The 14,516-nt window shown below is 45.3% G+C and overlaps 1 protein-coding gene across 1 annotated transcript in view; it reads left to right on the forward strand.

Moving 5' to 3' along the window:
• Gnal (G protein subunit alpha L) overlaps nucleotides 1-14,516 on the forward strand; it is a 124,860-nt gene that overhangs the window by 36,098 nt on the left and 74,246 nt on the right. The window contains 2 exon segments of the mRNA XM_028856207.2: nucleotides 626-680; nucleotides 836-955. Of these exon segments, the coding sequence (XP_028712040.1) occupies nucleotides 626-680; nucleotides 836-955 (175 nt within the window).

A 14,516-nucleotide genomic window follows, 5' to 3' on the forward strand; every position in this document is an offset into this window, starting at 1 on the left:
ATTTACTTCATATCTCCTCTTCTCTGGATGATTCATAGTGCCTACTGCAACATGTTAATAAAAGCTGTGACTGTATCGTGTTGGATAGTTTAGGAAATAATCACAAGGAAAGAAAATGCCTGAACACATTCAGTGCGATACAGTTTTTTTCTGCCAAATGTTTTTTGATCCTCAGTTTATTGAATTCACCAATGTAGAATCGCCTATATGAAGCCTAACGATATCTTAGTACACCGTCTCTCTACCGTACAGCCCGCTTACATCTACTTCAGTTTATAACTATGAATATAAGTATATACAGTTATGAGTATAACTGTAGTTGTATTTGTGTGCCATATCCATAGTAATTGTGACTATGTGGCCTTGATGTTTGTTTGAGGGTGTAGATTTTAACGCAGGTGCATTCAATTTGTTTCAGGCACAGATTGGAAGGGGTGGGAGCTGGCTGTGTTCTCATTTGTGAGATAAAAGCTTAACAGATGCCTTGGAAGTCGATACTGACCTCTGGTGAACCCAGTCTACCTGACGTTACAGTCACTGGAAATTTAAAATCTCTTTTTTTTATTTAAAATCTTAATTGGGTTCTATCATGAATGAAATTAATAACAACTCTCTTTCAATGCAGGGAAAAGAAGCAGAAAATTCTGGACATCAGGAAAAATGTCAAAGATGCTATCGTGGTAAGCGCCCCCCCCCCATGTTAGTTCACCTGAAGTGTTGAGTAGGCTGGACTTAGATTGTGTAAACAAAGTATGTATTTCTGATTACCTTTCATGGGACCTTTACATGTTATATCTCTCTGTTGGTTTTTCTCCCCGCCTTCATCCAATTTTAGACAATCGTTTCAGCAATGAGTACTATAATACCTCCAGTTCCACTGGCCAACCCTGAAAACCAGTTTCGGTCTGATTATATCAAGAGCATAGCCCCTATCACCGACTTTGAATATTCCCAGGTAAGAACATTTTTCCTCAAACATTTTACATGAGAGGTGGACCCATTCAGTAGGAATGGGTCATTCCTTACTGAAAAGCAGCATGATTGTCTAAAATCTAGCCCTACAGATGCTTCTTTTGTGCTTGTTAAAAATAGTAAAGACAGTGGGATTGTTCGAAATGCCTTTATGGATGCCTGGGTGGCTGATCATCAGGGAGGCAGCTGGTCTTTTAGAAATGTTGGCGCTGCTTTTCCTGGTATGTTTTCAAAGCATTGCCACATATGACGGAAACATAAACTACATGAGCAGTGAGAAAAGCTTGTGGCACATAACTGCCTTTGTGGGAATAACAGAAGAAGAAAAAGAAAAACAGAATTCAGTTTTCTCTTAGACTCTGTGTCCATCTGAGCACAAGACAAGAGAGTGCATGTTGTAAGTAATGGATCGGCATTCTGTGTGTTGTGTCAAGCAAGATACAGTGTGGTTTACATCTGCCTCACTGACAGCTGCCACCCATCATTCCTGTACCAGCATTGCCCATGCTGGAGAGGGAGACCAACCAGTATGAGTTGTTTCTTGTTGGATCTTTAAAATAGGGTTTGGTAGTTTGATGTAGCAGATTTGAATAGAACTGGATACTGTTTCTGAGAAAGTCATGTTTGTCCCATTGTAGCAAAAGAGCATCTTTGTGTGTGTGCATGTGTACATGCATATACCGGTCAGTACTGTATTCCAGAGTTTTCACTGCCTGGCAGGTGGTTTGCAGATACCTCTCCTCCAAGTGCAGAATCCACTGTGTAAACAGAGGCCTTGCCCTGCCCTGGCTTAAAGGCCTGATGCACCTGCTGCTCCCTCTCTACTCCCCATAAAATGCCATCCCTTGGGCGCTGTTGCAGGGTAATGGATAACAATATTTTTGAGAAAGGGTCTTTTACATAGTCCTGGCTGTCCTGGAACTTACTATGTAGATCAGGCTGGCTTCGAACTCACAGAGCTCTGCCTGCCTCTGCCTCCCAAGTGCTAGGGTTAAAGGTGTGCACCACCATGCCTAGCTGACAGTGCCCTTTTAAAGAGCTTATATTTTCATCCTCTAGTATGTTTTTTGCTTCTAATAAGTGTAAGCATCCCAATAAAGCCAGAACTATCTTTACAATTTCTAAAAAAGGAGTTTAGAGTAACACCATAAGGAAAAGAAGTTTGGCATCTGGCACAAGGCATATTGGTTCTGAACTGTGTCTTTACTTATGGATGGCTAGAAATGGGATACGGAGATGGTAAAGTGGGTGAAAAGTAGCCAGATGCTTCTGCCACACCAGGAAGCCTCCTAGCTCCAACTGGAGCTGCGGGGCATCTGCTGTGTTCTCTGTGGTGTTGTGTGCATTAGAGATGTAACGTGAAGTGACAGTCCTGGTCGAAATGAAGAGTGGCATTCTCTCATCCAGCCTCAGATGTTGACGGTCCCGCCATGTTTTCCCAAAGTCATTATAAAAGACCTTATCTATTCCTCAACATTTTCCTTTAAAATGTCGTTGTTAGCCTATGAGAAGTTAAGATGGATCAATCCATTCTGCATCATTTTCTTTCTTCTCATGAACACTCACAGGTGATCTTTCCATCTGAAATTCAGAAACCCAGCTCTCTCCTGGGCTATCTCAGGCATTGTGAATGTGACTTTTGAGTTCAATCTTACCCATTTTAATAAAAACAAAACTTGGAATCATTCTCTACATATGCATGTATTTTCACAAAATTATTATCATAAGCCATATTTAGTTATCCATTAGGTAAAAGAGGATTTGATAGCAACTCAAATGCAGTGTGGAGGCAAACTCTTTTAGGAGCTGTTCTGTGGATTTTTTTTTTTTTTCTTTTTCGAGACAGGGTTTCTCTGTGTAGCTTCGGAACCTGTCCTGGAACTCGCTCTATAGACCAGGCTGGCCTCAAACTCACAGAGATTCACCTGCCTCTACCTCCCGAGTGCTGGGATTAAAGGTGTGTGCCACCACTGCCCAGCTGATTTTTTTTTTTCATTTTTCTCTCCTAGCACTCTGTGGTTTTGCATGTCTGAGCTTGTGTAAAATAACAGTTTTATTTATAAAGAATAATCTAGACTTATATAAATAAGAACTTAACACTAGTAGATAGCATTGTTTCTGAAAATGCTGTTTCTTATTTAATATACACTCTCTTCATAGACTTTATTCAATCGTGCCTGGAAACATCACACATCACACTACTTATATTTTGGCATGCAAGAATTCGAAGGGTGCTAAGTGGAGTTGTGTGTTATGCAGGATTCGAGCTAGCTGTGAAGAATGGATTGTAGGAGGCGGGAGTTGAGATTAGGTGGTCATTTTGGAGCTGACTGGAATTATCTAGACAGGGATGCGAGGGCGATTTGGTGTGGATTGCTGATGGTGGGGGGACAGTGAAAGGGTCCTGGACTGAAATGTATTTTGGAAATAGAGTCATTTGTATGGTCTGATCTTTGCATGTGGATATTGAGCCTGGATTTCTGCACAGAAAATAGAAACAGGTTGGGAAGAGGGAGGAACAAGGAGTCCTGTTTTCCCTGAGATGCTGGAAATCACCATTCAGACACCCTGGTGCGAGCTTGGAGGGCATGAGGTACAAGCTTGGAGTGAGCAGGGTGAGCAGGCATGGTGGGAGGGCTTGCGGTGCAGGCTTGAAGGGAGGAGGTGAACGCTGGAGGTCTCCTGCACAGGGATTGTGTGGTGGGGTGGACCATTAGGAAGACTCTAGGGAAACACTAAGTAGATTGCCAGGTTCCAAGTAGCCAAGAGGCTGTCTGAGATGCCATGGCAGGACACCATGAAGCCGGGGAAGTCAGAGCAGAGATGGGGGGCGGGTGCTTTAGAAGAGCCATTCAAGATTGAAAGAGACCTCCACCTCAGGGCAATGTGGAGAAAGTGAATCTAAGTAGGCATTCGAGGAACATGGCTTTTGTAGCCCGAAGGTCCACAGCAGCCTTGACGGAGATCAGCTGGTATGCTGAGAAGAGGATGTTGACAAGAGAAAATGGAGGCAGCAAGAGCATCCTGGGTCTTCTGTGGGCTCTGCTCTGAAGAAAAGCCAAGAAGCAGAAATGAAGGAGAATAGGAAAGGCCCAGAAGCATCCTGTGGGCTGCTTCTGTGGCTTGCTGTAGGCTCTGCCTCTAAGAAAATCCAGGAAGCTAGGATCCAAAAGGGCAGAAAAGGCTTAGAAAGGTTAAAAAAAAAAAAAAGCTTCATTTTATTTTAGAGAGAGAGAGAGAGAGAGAGAGAGAGAGAGAGAGAGAGAGAGAACAGGAGACAAAGAGAAAGAGATAGGGGAGAGAGTGTTCATACCATGGTGCACATGTAAAGGCCAGAGGGTGATTTTTGTGGAGTCAGTTTCCAGAGAGGTTGCTTTTTAGAATAAAAGATCCACAATCACGTGACCTGTATTCTTTGGCAAAGAAAGAAAAAACGAGAGTGCAAGGAAAAGAGGCTATTGGCAGACCCTCGTCTCTCAGGGAGCACAATGGATGGAAAACCCAGAGAGACTCCGGTGGCAGAGTGTGAGGGAGGGCAAAGGACAGGTGTGGACCATCGCCATCTGATAGTTCCTAAGACAGCAAGTTCATCATAGTTACAGTTACAGTTCCCCCTCCCCCAGTGAGAGCAGGTCAGTGAGGTCTCCGAGGCTAGTGTGCATTTGGTCAGGATATAGGTAGAGGGTGGCCCCGTGGACTGGACAAGGTGACAGGAGGTAGACTTTCCGCAGTATTTAAGCAAATGACCTTAACCAAGTGTCCCTGACTTGTACAGTTTCCCCACTGGGGCTCATGTGTGTGTCCAGATAAACGCTGGAGTGGAGCTGGGATCCTAAGCAGCATGTTGAGTATTAGCTGCACCTGCCTGTATAATTTGTCTTCTGCTTTTGAGACAGGGTCTCTGTGTGTAGCCCCGGCTAGCCCCCAATCACTGTGTAGTCCAGGCTGCCCTCAAACATGGGACTCTTCTGTTTCCTCCTCCTTGGTACAGAGATTACAGGCCCAGACCACTACATCAGGCTTAAACTACACTTTTTTTGTTTGTTTGTTTTGTTTTTTGAGATAGGGTTTCTCTGTGTAGCTTTGCGCCTTTCCTGGAACTCGCTTTGGAGACCAGGCTGGCCTTGAACTCACAGAGATCTGCCTGCCTCTACCTCCCGAGTGCTGGGATTAAAGGCGTGCGCCACCACTGCCCGGCTTAAACTACACTTTTTAAAAAGAGAAGGGCCGGGCTGTGGTAGCATACACCTTCAATCTCAGCACTTGGGAGGCAGAGCCAGATGGATCTCTGTGAGTTCGAGGCCAGCCTGGTCTACCGAGTCAGATCCAGAACTACACACAGAGAAACCCGGGCCCGAGGGGGCGGGGGGGGGGGGGGGAGACTAAGAATCCAACCTAGGACCTCCCAAATGCTAGCTGGGCACTTTCCCAATGAGCCACTCCCAGGCCCTTTTTGGGGGGAGGGGGGAGGAGGAGGGAGCTTGTGATCAAGCAGTCTAAAGCCTTCTATGTTAGCCAGTGACAGCGAGCTCTTCCATGGGAGCCCAAACCACAGTTGTACTGGGATCCCCAGCCCCTTTATCACAGCCTCAAGTCTCCCAACCCCAATCGGACATGGCTGCTTGAGCTCCTTGAAATACAGCTGAGGACAGGGCCTCCCTCCCACAGTGCTCTTCCCCGCCAGCTCACAGCAGCATTCTGCCGTGTGCTGTGTACACTGAAAACATCACAGAATATCTGTCCATCTATACTACGACAGAAGCCCCTGGATCGGCATCATTGGGGACAGTGAGTCTGCGGCGCCAGCGGACAGGCTGATTAGAACGCCACCTCACAGTAGGGAAACATTCTTGTGCATACAGCCGTGGAAATCCATTTTGGCAAGCAGCTCACCCATCCTTTCCTCTTTGAACTGGTGAAGCCAGCCGTGCGCCTGTTTTTAAAGAGACCGAAGAGGGGCAGGGGGTGTAGTTCCGTGGCAGAGCTTGCCTAGCATGCAGGAGTAACCGCGTGGCAAAACCTCTGGACTGGGGGAGCGAAGGGTGGAAAAACCCACTTTCCTCGGGGAACTGAGAGGCCGAAAGATTTTTGTGTATGGCATGGAAAGGAGCTTTCATCTCAGCTTTGGTCAGAGGTGAGGAATACATGGAAAACAGTCTGTGAGATACTCGTAGGGGCTGGCTGTTCCTGTGCTGGACGGGAGCGAGCCGTCGCCTTTACCGGAGCCACACCAGTGAGGGACTATGGGCCTGGGCTGTTTCTATGCTGTCCAGGAGATTGAGCATGATCAGCGAGGAGCATCTTCTGCGTTCTCGCTTGGAAAGAAGGAAGCAGTAGAGAGAGCAGGTTGGGGGGATGGGGAGCATCACACCTGGTCCACTATGCTCAAACCCCAGCCAGACCAAATGCTTGCCATATGACTCAGAGTGAGACCATTAGCCCATTAGCCCTGTAATTTCTCAACAGTGCAGCAGAGGGGACCATACCGGCTATTCCATGTGGCTGTGACAGGATTAAATACAGTGACACCTGGGAGGCAGCCAGCTCTCGAGAGGTACACCTTGAGGACGAGTGTCCTTGCTCCGTGAGAGAGAAGGGCTGGTGGAGTCAGGTGTACCAGGTCCTCCGATTCTAGCTCAGGCTGTGGCCCTCATCCTCGTCCCCTGTCGTCAGCCCAGAGGTCCTGGTGGCCACGTCCATACCAGTTCTCTGTCAACCCTTCCTCCAATCCACAGGGAACTAACAGACCCCAGAGCCGTCCCACCCTGCCTTAAGCAGCGTTCATGAGCAGTCTCTTTTGTCCCATGCCAAGAGCCCGGGTCCCCTAAACATAATTCACCTAAGGGAACTCACCTCCAAGTAGCACAGTGGAGACAAGCTAAGGAACTCCGCCCTCTGACCTCTGTGCCATCTCTGAAGACACATTTCATGGGGAGAGTGCTTCCGCTACCCTGGCTGACGGGCTTCATCTCTGTCTCTGTCGACAGCTGCCCTGAGTGAGACCTCAGGTCCACACCCCCCACTACATTGTTTTCACAGTTTTGTTTTCCGTTTTTTCTTTTCTTTTCTTTTTTTTTTTTTTTTTTTTTTTTTTTTTTTTTTTTTTTTTTTTGGTTTTTCGAGACAGGGTTTCTTTGTGTAGCTTTGCGCCTTTCCTGGAACTCACTTGGAAGCCCAGGCTGGCCTCGAACTCACAGAGATCCGCCTGGCTCTGCCTCCCGAGTGCTGGGATTAAAGGCGTGCGCCACCACTGCCCGGCCATTTTTCCTTAATGTCTTTGTTTGGGGAAGGGATTGTTTTATTTGAGATAAGAGTCTCATACAGCCCAGGCTGGTCTCAGACTCAATAGGTAGCCAAGGATGACCTTGAACTTCTGATTTCCTGTCTCCACCTGCTGAGTCTGGGGATTATAGGTGGTGCCACCAAGCAGATTATGGGATGCTGGGGCTCACACCCAGAAGCTCGTGCACACTAAACAAGCACCCTACAGACCGAGCTCTGTACCAGCCCCTTCACTTGGATTTTTCACAAACCGACCCTGTCGGTCCTTTTTACCTATTCCTGCCCACCTTCATCCTGCTGTCTGGACCTGTGGCTCCATGGAGCTGCTTGGAACTAACTAGGCCTTGATGGGTCTGCTGGGAATTTGTTACTGCTGTTGCTTAAATTTATTTTAATTAAAATAAGTTCAATATTTTAACTAAAATACGGTTCCATGAGACGAAAACACTTGTCCATGTTTTCACACAAGGTTTCACGAGGCCTAGCTTACTCATCCATGTGTCCAGTGAAAGGTGAGCATCTCCTGAACGATGGCCTGCGTAGGGGAGTTAACCCCAAGCACTTTACAGTTTGAGCAACAGGGTCTTTGTTAGTCAAGTGGTCAACATTTAGATTTTTATTTTTATTTATTTATTTATTTGGTTTTTTTTGGTTTTTTGAGACAAGGTTTCTCTGTGTAGTTTTGGTGCCTGTCCTGGATCTCACTTTGTAGACTAGGCTGGCCTCAAACTCACAGAGATCCGCCTGGCCCTGCCTCCCAAGTGCTGGGACTAAAGGTGTGCACCACTGCCGCCCAGCTAGAATTTTTGTAATAAAATATTTTATCTCTCCTAGGGTGTGTTCTCTAACTTTCTAAAAAGTTCTGGAAAAGTTCCTCCTAAAAGAGAATGGGACTCTGGAGGAGAGGCAAAGGGCTCTTGAGTTTGAGGCCAATCTGGATGCTATCACAAATAAAATAAAATAAATTAACAAATTTTCTCTAAATTTGCACCTCTGGATTTTTTTCCTCTTATTTCTGGGGTTTGAAGAAAGTGGCAAACACTTTATAGACCCGGGACAGCCATATTGATTCCATAGAGAATAATAGAAGTCATACTTTACAATGAAAACAGTGATGTGTATTGAGGGTGAGACCTCAGGGACATCTAACTGACAGCCGCAACTGAAAAAGAGCGAGCAGAGATAAAGAATATGGGGACTGAAGAGAGCCCCGACACCCTGGTGTCGTTTCTGTAGCCATCTGTGGAGCCTGTGGCATTTGGCCAGTGTGGAAGAAGTCTGTTTGGCCAGCATTGGGGAATAGTGCTGAGGTCCCATGCTTCCACCCTGGACAGTAGGAAGAAAGGTGAAGGAAGGGGTCACATGAGCCGAGCTTGCTTCTTTGCTGGTGTTTCAACAAGGTCTCGAAGTATCTGGGGGTACGGAGATGAACGGGGCCATGCTTTCCTGTTTCAGATGTTGGGATGAGAAAGCATGGGAGGTTCACAGGTATTAGGAACACGTGGAAAATGCCTTCCTCCTGTGATGAGGAGAAATCCCTGCCGCCTGAAATCTCTGCACTGGTGTGGACAGAGCAGAGGCCCAGAGGCAGAAAGTGGCTCCGTGTCACGGAGGCTGAGGGCATTCACCACATGTGGGAAGAGAGCAAGCACAGGCTAGTTGTGCCAGATACAGGGCTAGGTTTCCTCCTTGGGCTGTGGAGAGCTTCACAGATGTTCTCATCAGAAGGAAGTGTCGGTTCTTTCTGGAGAAATGATTCTGGAATTCAACACACTTCCAGGTCTGCTGTGGAATGGGGTTCTGAGGGGTTGGCATGGGGCAAAGGGCATGTCTCCTACCAGAAAACTTCTCCTGGGCCTCTTAGGACTTATGTCGAATCTAAGGAAGGATGAACCCATGTTCCCTTGGTAATTCAAAAGTAAGTTTTAGAAATGTCTTATAGGACTGCCTGTGTGTGTGTGTGCATGTGCAAGTCCCCGTCCTTATCAAATGTTCACTTGCCAGTTTTAGCACAATGGTACCCTTGAACCACAATAAATACTTAAGGAAGGCGGTTGCTGGAGTCTCTGGACTCTTATAAATCCTACAATGAGCGGCTGTTTATTGTGACTCAGATGGACTGGTGTCCTACAACTATTAGGAACATTTGTGTAAGAACATGACAGCTGGGCATGGTTGTGCACACCTCTAATCCAAGCACTGAGAATGCAGAGGTAGGCGTATCTCTGTGAGTTTGAGGCTAGCCTGGTCTACATAATGATTTCCAGGCCAACCACAGCTATATAGCAAGACTTTGTCTTGAAAAGGAAAGAAAAAAAGAAAAGAAAAGAAAAGAAAGGAAAAGAAAAGAAAAGAGATCAGGATATTTATGCATTTCCAGGAGCATCCTAGACTTAACATACCTACTACTAAGGGAATGAAGAACATTTTGGAAGCCGACTCCCATTTACCTTTCCTAAGTAACATGCCAGAATAAAAAATTTAAAAAATGTAATAATAATAATAAAACTAGGAGTTGAACTATGTGACTCTTATCTAGAGAGCTTCTGCTTAGAGAGATGAATTTTAAGCGACAAACTAAGGCAACGATTTTTTAATTCCTGGAGAGGACGTCATTGAAATCTCAAGTTCTATGAAAAGACTTCTGGTATCCAGCTCACCTCTGGTTAGCATGTCTTGGAAGCTAGCTGCGGGGCTTAGCAGAGGAGAAGCCAAGCCCCAGGAGCCAGCACCTGGGTGCCCATCGCAGTCCTTGTCATCGCTAGCTTTATGTAACTGAGAGGAAATATTTTGAACTTTTCAGCCGTCTCTTTGGGGAATGGCAGAAGGAACAGTAAGTAGGCTATTCTTATGCCAAATTAAGCCTTAAGTGAGTCAACACTTGTGGCTTGTGAGAAACGCACACCAGGGTTTCATGAGGCAGAATAATGGGGATGTTCCTAGGAGGATTCTTCAAGCACTGTGACTTTTTAAAAATTGCCGTTGGTTTTGCGTGGTGTTCTAGTTAGCTTCTCTGGCTGTGACCAAACACTGACCAAGAGCGGCTTGGGGAGGAAAGGAGTTATTTGGCTTCCAGGTTATAGTTCATCATCCGGGGAAGCCGAGGCAGGAACCTGGAGGCGGGAAGTGGAGCAAGATAACATGGAAGAACACTGCTTACTGGCTTATCCCCATGGCTTGCTCACCCTGCTCTCTTATAAAACCCAAGACCACCTTCCCATGGGTGGCACAGCCCACCATGGGCTTGGCCATCCCTCATCATTAATCAGAAAAATGGCTGACAGATCAGTGTGATTGAGGCAATTCCTCAATTGAAGTTCCCTTTTTCTCAAATGACTAAAGTTAGTGTCAAGTTGGCAAGTACTAACTGGTAGACATAGGAATGTTATCCATGAAGGTGTGGGTTTTTTTTTTTTCCTTCACCTCTTAAAATAATTTTGTACTTTTATTATGCTATGGCATGTGGGTTAAACTAGTGCAGTTTTCTGCATGATATTCTCTCTACACAAAACAGTTTCCTTTTTAAATTTTTGTTTGCTTGTTTAGGACATATTTGTGTATGAAATAAAATCTAAAAAATGTAAGAATTCCCTTATGTGGCTCCTCCCAGTTCCCCATCAGTATGCAGGATGTGACCTGTCAGTCAACACAGTGGTCAACACAGCACCAACTCTGAGTGTCTGAGGAGCAAGCCTCTTTACAGGCATTTTTTCCCCTCATGTTGGATCTAAACCAGGACTTTGAGCACAACACACTAAAAGTACTCTACCACTGAGCCACACCCTCAACTCATTTCTACCTCCTAGGACAACATGTTATAAACTATAGATACAAATTGCAATTAATTTTCTTAGTATAAAATTTGTCTAGCCTGAATTACTAAGTGAATGTTTTTCAATAAAATTTGATGCTGAACTGTATTGTATAGAAGCTTTCTGGGGGCTGAGACGAAATGCCAGAGCACTTAGTTACGAAAATATAGAACGATGTTATCCGCCACACATTCGCTGTTGCTATTTTAAATATATCTGCTGCAGCCTTCGTCACTCTGAGGGAAATCGTACATCAGACAGTTCCAGGGTGGACACTTGGAGGGCATGTGATCGTGAGGTCCCAGGCAGGTGGCTACCTGTGGAGGACAGCCCCTCAACGTGGTGTCGTCGTCGTCACCTAAAGTGATGCTAAAGCGCTGCAGACTCCTGCTTCCCACCTGAGTGACCCATTCCGTCTGTACCTGCCCTATGGTCTGTGTCGCTAGCTGTAAAACATGCCGTCTCTCCTGAGACGGTTTCTGTTTCACGGCCTAGTCTGACATCTCTGCCCAAGAACGAGTCCCTGCCACTCCCCATCTGCCACCCTTGCTTTCTTCTTGCCGCTGACACTTGACCCTCCTCCCCACGGGTCTTGTTATCCCTTCTTCAAAGTTTGACTCACCTGCTGGGTTTTTTGTTTTTTGTTTTTTTAATTTTTTTTTCTGAAAAAAACAAGGCTTCCACTAATGTCTTTGCATGCCACACAGTTGTCCTTATTCACTCACTGATTTACCAAAGGTCGGTCTTAATGACTTTGACCACTGACAAGTACTTAATGCCAAATGATCAAAAGTCTAAGAAAACAGATTGCCTCCCCCCACCTCCCCCACCATTTTAAATCCCTCCAATTAGCAAGGCTAGTCTTTCTTTCTTTCTTTTTTTTTTTTTTGTTTTGTTTTGTTTTGTTTTGTTTGTTTTATTTTGATTTGTTTTTCGAGACAGGGTTTCTCTGTGTAGCTTTGCGCCTTTCCTGGAACTTACTTGGTAGCCCAGGCTGGCCTCGAACTCACAGAGATTCGCCTGGCTCTGCCTCCCGAGTGCTGGGATTAAAGGCGTGCGCCACCACCGCCCGGCAAGGCTAGTCTTTCTTAGGAAACATATTTATTTGGTGTAATATAAAGTATTTTGTTTGTATACTACCCCTTAATTTTTTCAGGTCAGTCTTCACTGTACCTCCATTGAGGCGTGAGGTAGCTGTCTTTGTTGGGATGTGGTAGTTGGCATATGTTATGCTCAGTTACTAGCCTAAAGCTAAGTGTTTACTTACGCTCTGCTCTGTATCGTGCTTGGGACCAAGAGTTGACACAAGAAAGCATAAGCTTTCTGGAAATGCTTGGCTCAGTGAAGAAGCGCAAGTTGTTAGAAACATATAAGGTGTAACCTACAGTAATGAACAGTAATAATAGTGTGATTCTGTAGTAACGGCCTTACCAGAGACTCCAACTGTTAACGGGGACATGGCCTCAGAGCAAAGGCTTCATGACAGACAGCACCTGATGGAAAGCATTGCCTCGCTAAGAAAATTTCACCAGCAGAGCAGTGAAGAAGTCTGGGCCATGAAGGAAAGAACCCACTTCCACTGAAGTCAGAGATGGGTTATAAAAGCAAAACAAGAATCAGAGATAGGATGTGAACTGCTGAGCCCACCTCAGTTTTGGTTTTTTGTTGTTTGTTTTTTGTTTGGTTGATTTTGGGGATTTGGGGAGGTTTTTTTGGTTTGGTTTTTTTTTTTTTTTTTTTTTTTTTTTTTGTTTTTTGTTTGTTTGTTTGTTTGTTTGGTTGGTTGGTTGGTTGGTTTTGTTTTTTGGTTTGGTTTGATTTGTGTTTTTTTGAGATAGAGTTTCTGTATAACAGCCCTGGCTGTCCTGGAGCTTGCTTTTTAGACCAGGTTGGCCTTGAACTCACAGAGCCACCTACCTCTGCCTCTGCTGGGATTGAAGGCATGTACCACCATACCCAGCCCCACCTGGATTTATTTTTTAATTAAAAAATGGCATGGGCACACCTATAGGTTTGAGATGTGGTCATTTTTTGGGACAGAAAGGCAAAATAGGTTGAGAAAAAAAAAAACTATAGAGACCTGGAATCTCCAGGTCAAGACATTGTTCCTCATCACAAATTAAGACTGTGCCCAGTACAGCAGCTTCATCCTTTGGTCTTGGGGAACAGTGATCTTTGATGAGAACTCAGCCTGAGCCCGAGTCTAAGCACTTCTTCCACAGGGCTTCCATGGTATGTGACTGTCAATGTATTGCACACCATGTGATTACTCAGTGTTTAAAGAAATGTTAGCAAGGCCAGGCATGGTGGTACATGCCTTTAATCCCAGTACTTGGGGAGGCAGAGACAGGAAAATCTCTGTGAGTTCAAGGCCAGCCTGGTCTACAAAGCAAGTTCCAGGATAGCCAGGAATACCTAAGAGACTCTGTCTCAAAAAAAAAAAAAATTATTAGTGAAAAATACATGTTTCGACTCTGTAGAACCAACCCTGTGGCCTTAATCAAGTGAGAACATTTTGGCTAACATAGTCATAGAAAAAAAATGACAATTGTTACTTGAGTTTTTTGTCTTTATCACATGTCATCAACCTACAAAGTACCTCTTAGGGGACTAGAATAAGTCACTTCATTTGAGAACGTACCTGAAGGCTCCCCATCTGTCCTCCCCAAGCCTATACTCCTTACCTAGCCTCCTAAACATCATCTAAATGACCTGTTGCCTCACACACAATGCTGGAGATGGAACCAGGGCCCCGAGCATATTTAGAGGGCACTCTACCACTGAGCTACACCCCCAACCCACGGTATTTATTGTTTAAAACTTCTTATATTTTTTCAATGTTCCTAAATAGTGGATCTTTATTATTCTTATTAAACTACGTTTATATTAACTACCAAAGAAACTAAAATGGCGCTTACCTGGCATTCATAAGTGCCCAGGAGAACCAAGCCAGTAAAATTTATCATCAGTGTTTCGTATTTCTTCACTAAACCTTATACTTGCTGGGGTATACTGTATGGCAGAGTGCTTGCCTAGAGTGTGTGACGTGTGCCCAAGCCTCAACACAGAAAAGAAATAAAGTAATAAGTGGCATGTTACATCATATGTAGGTTTCTGTGAGTGGAGATGAACGTATTTCAGTGAATACCACCTGTGTTTTCTGGGTGGTCATTCAGTTCCATTTTTCAAGAGGATGATGGAATATGTGCTGGATGCTGTAAACCCTGGAAGCACACGCAGAGTTTGAATAATCCCCTTAATCCCAGCACACTGTGGCGGAGACTGAGCCTCTGTGGCGCATTCACTGTCGCTGCCCCAGGGAAAGGCGAGGCTGGCTCTTTGACAAAAGAAAACTCCTGGGGTGGGGGGACACGGGGAAGGGGAATCAGAAATGACAAAGTCAGGGGAGGAGGGGCAGCCAGCACACCTGCTAAGGGACACTTCCAAGGG

This window comes from Peromyscus leucopus, chromosome 19, assembly GCF_004664715.2.
Source record: "Peromyscus leucopus breed LL Stock chromosome 19, UCI_PerLeu_2.1, whole genome shotgun sequence".
In the NCBI taxonomy this organism is placed as follows: domain Eukaryota; kingdom Metazoa; phylum Chordata; class Mammalia; order Rodentia; family Cricetidae; genus Peromyscus; species Peromyscus leucopus.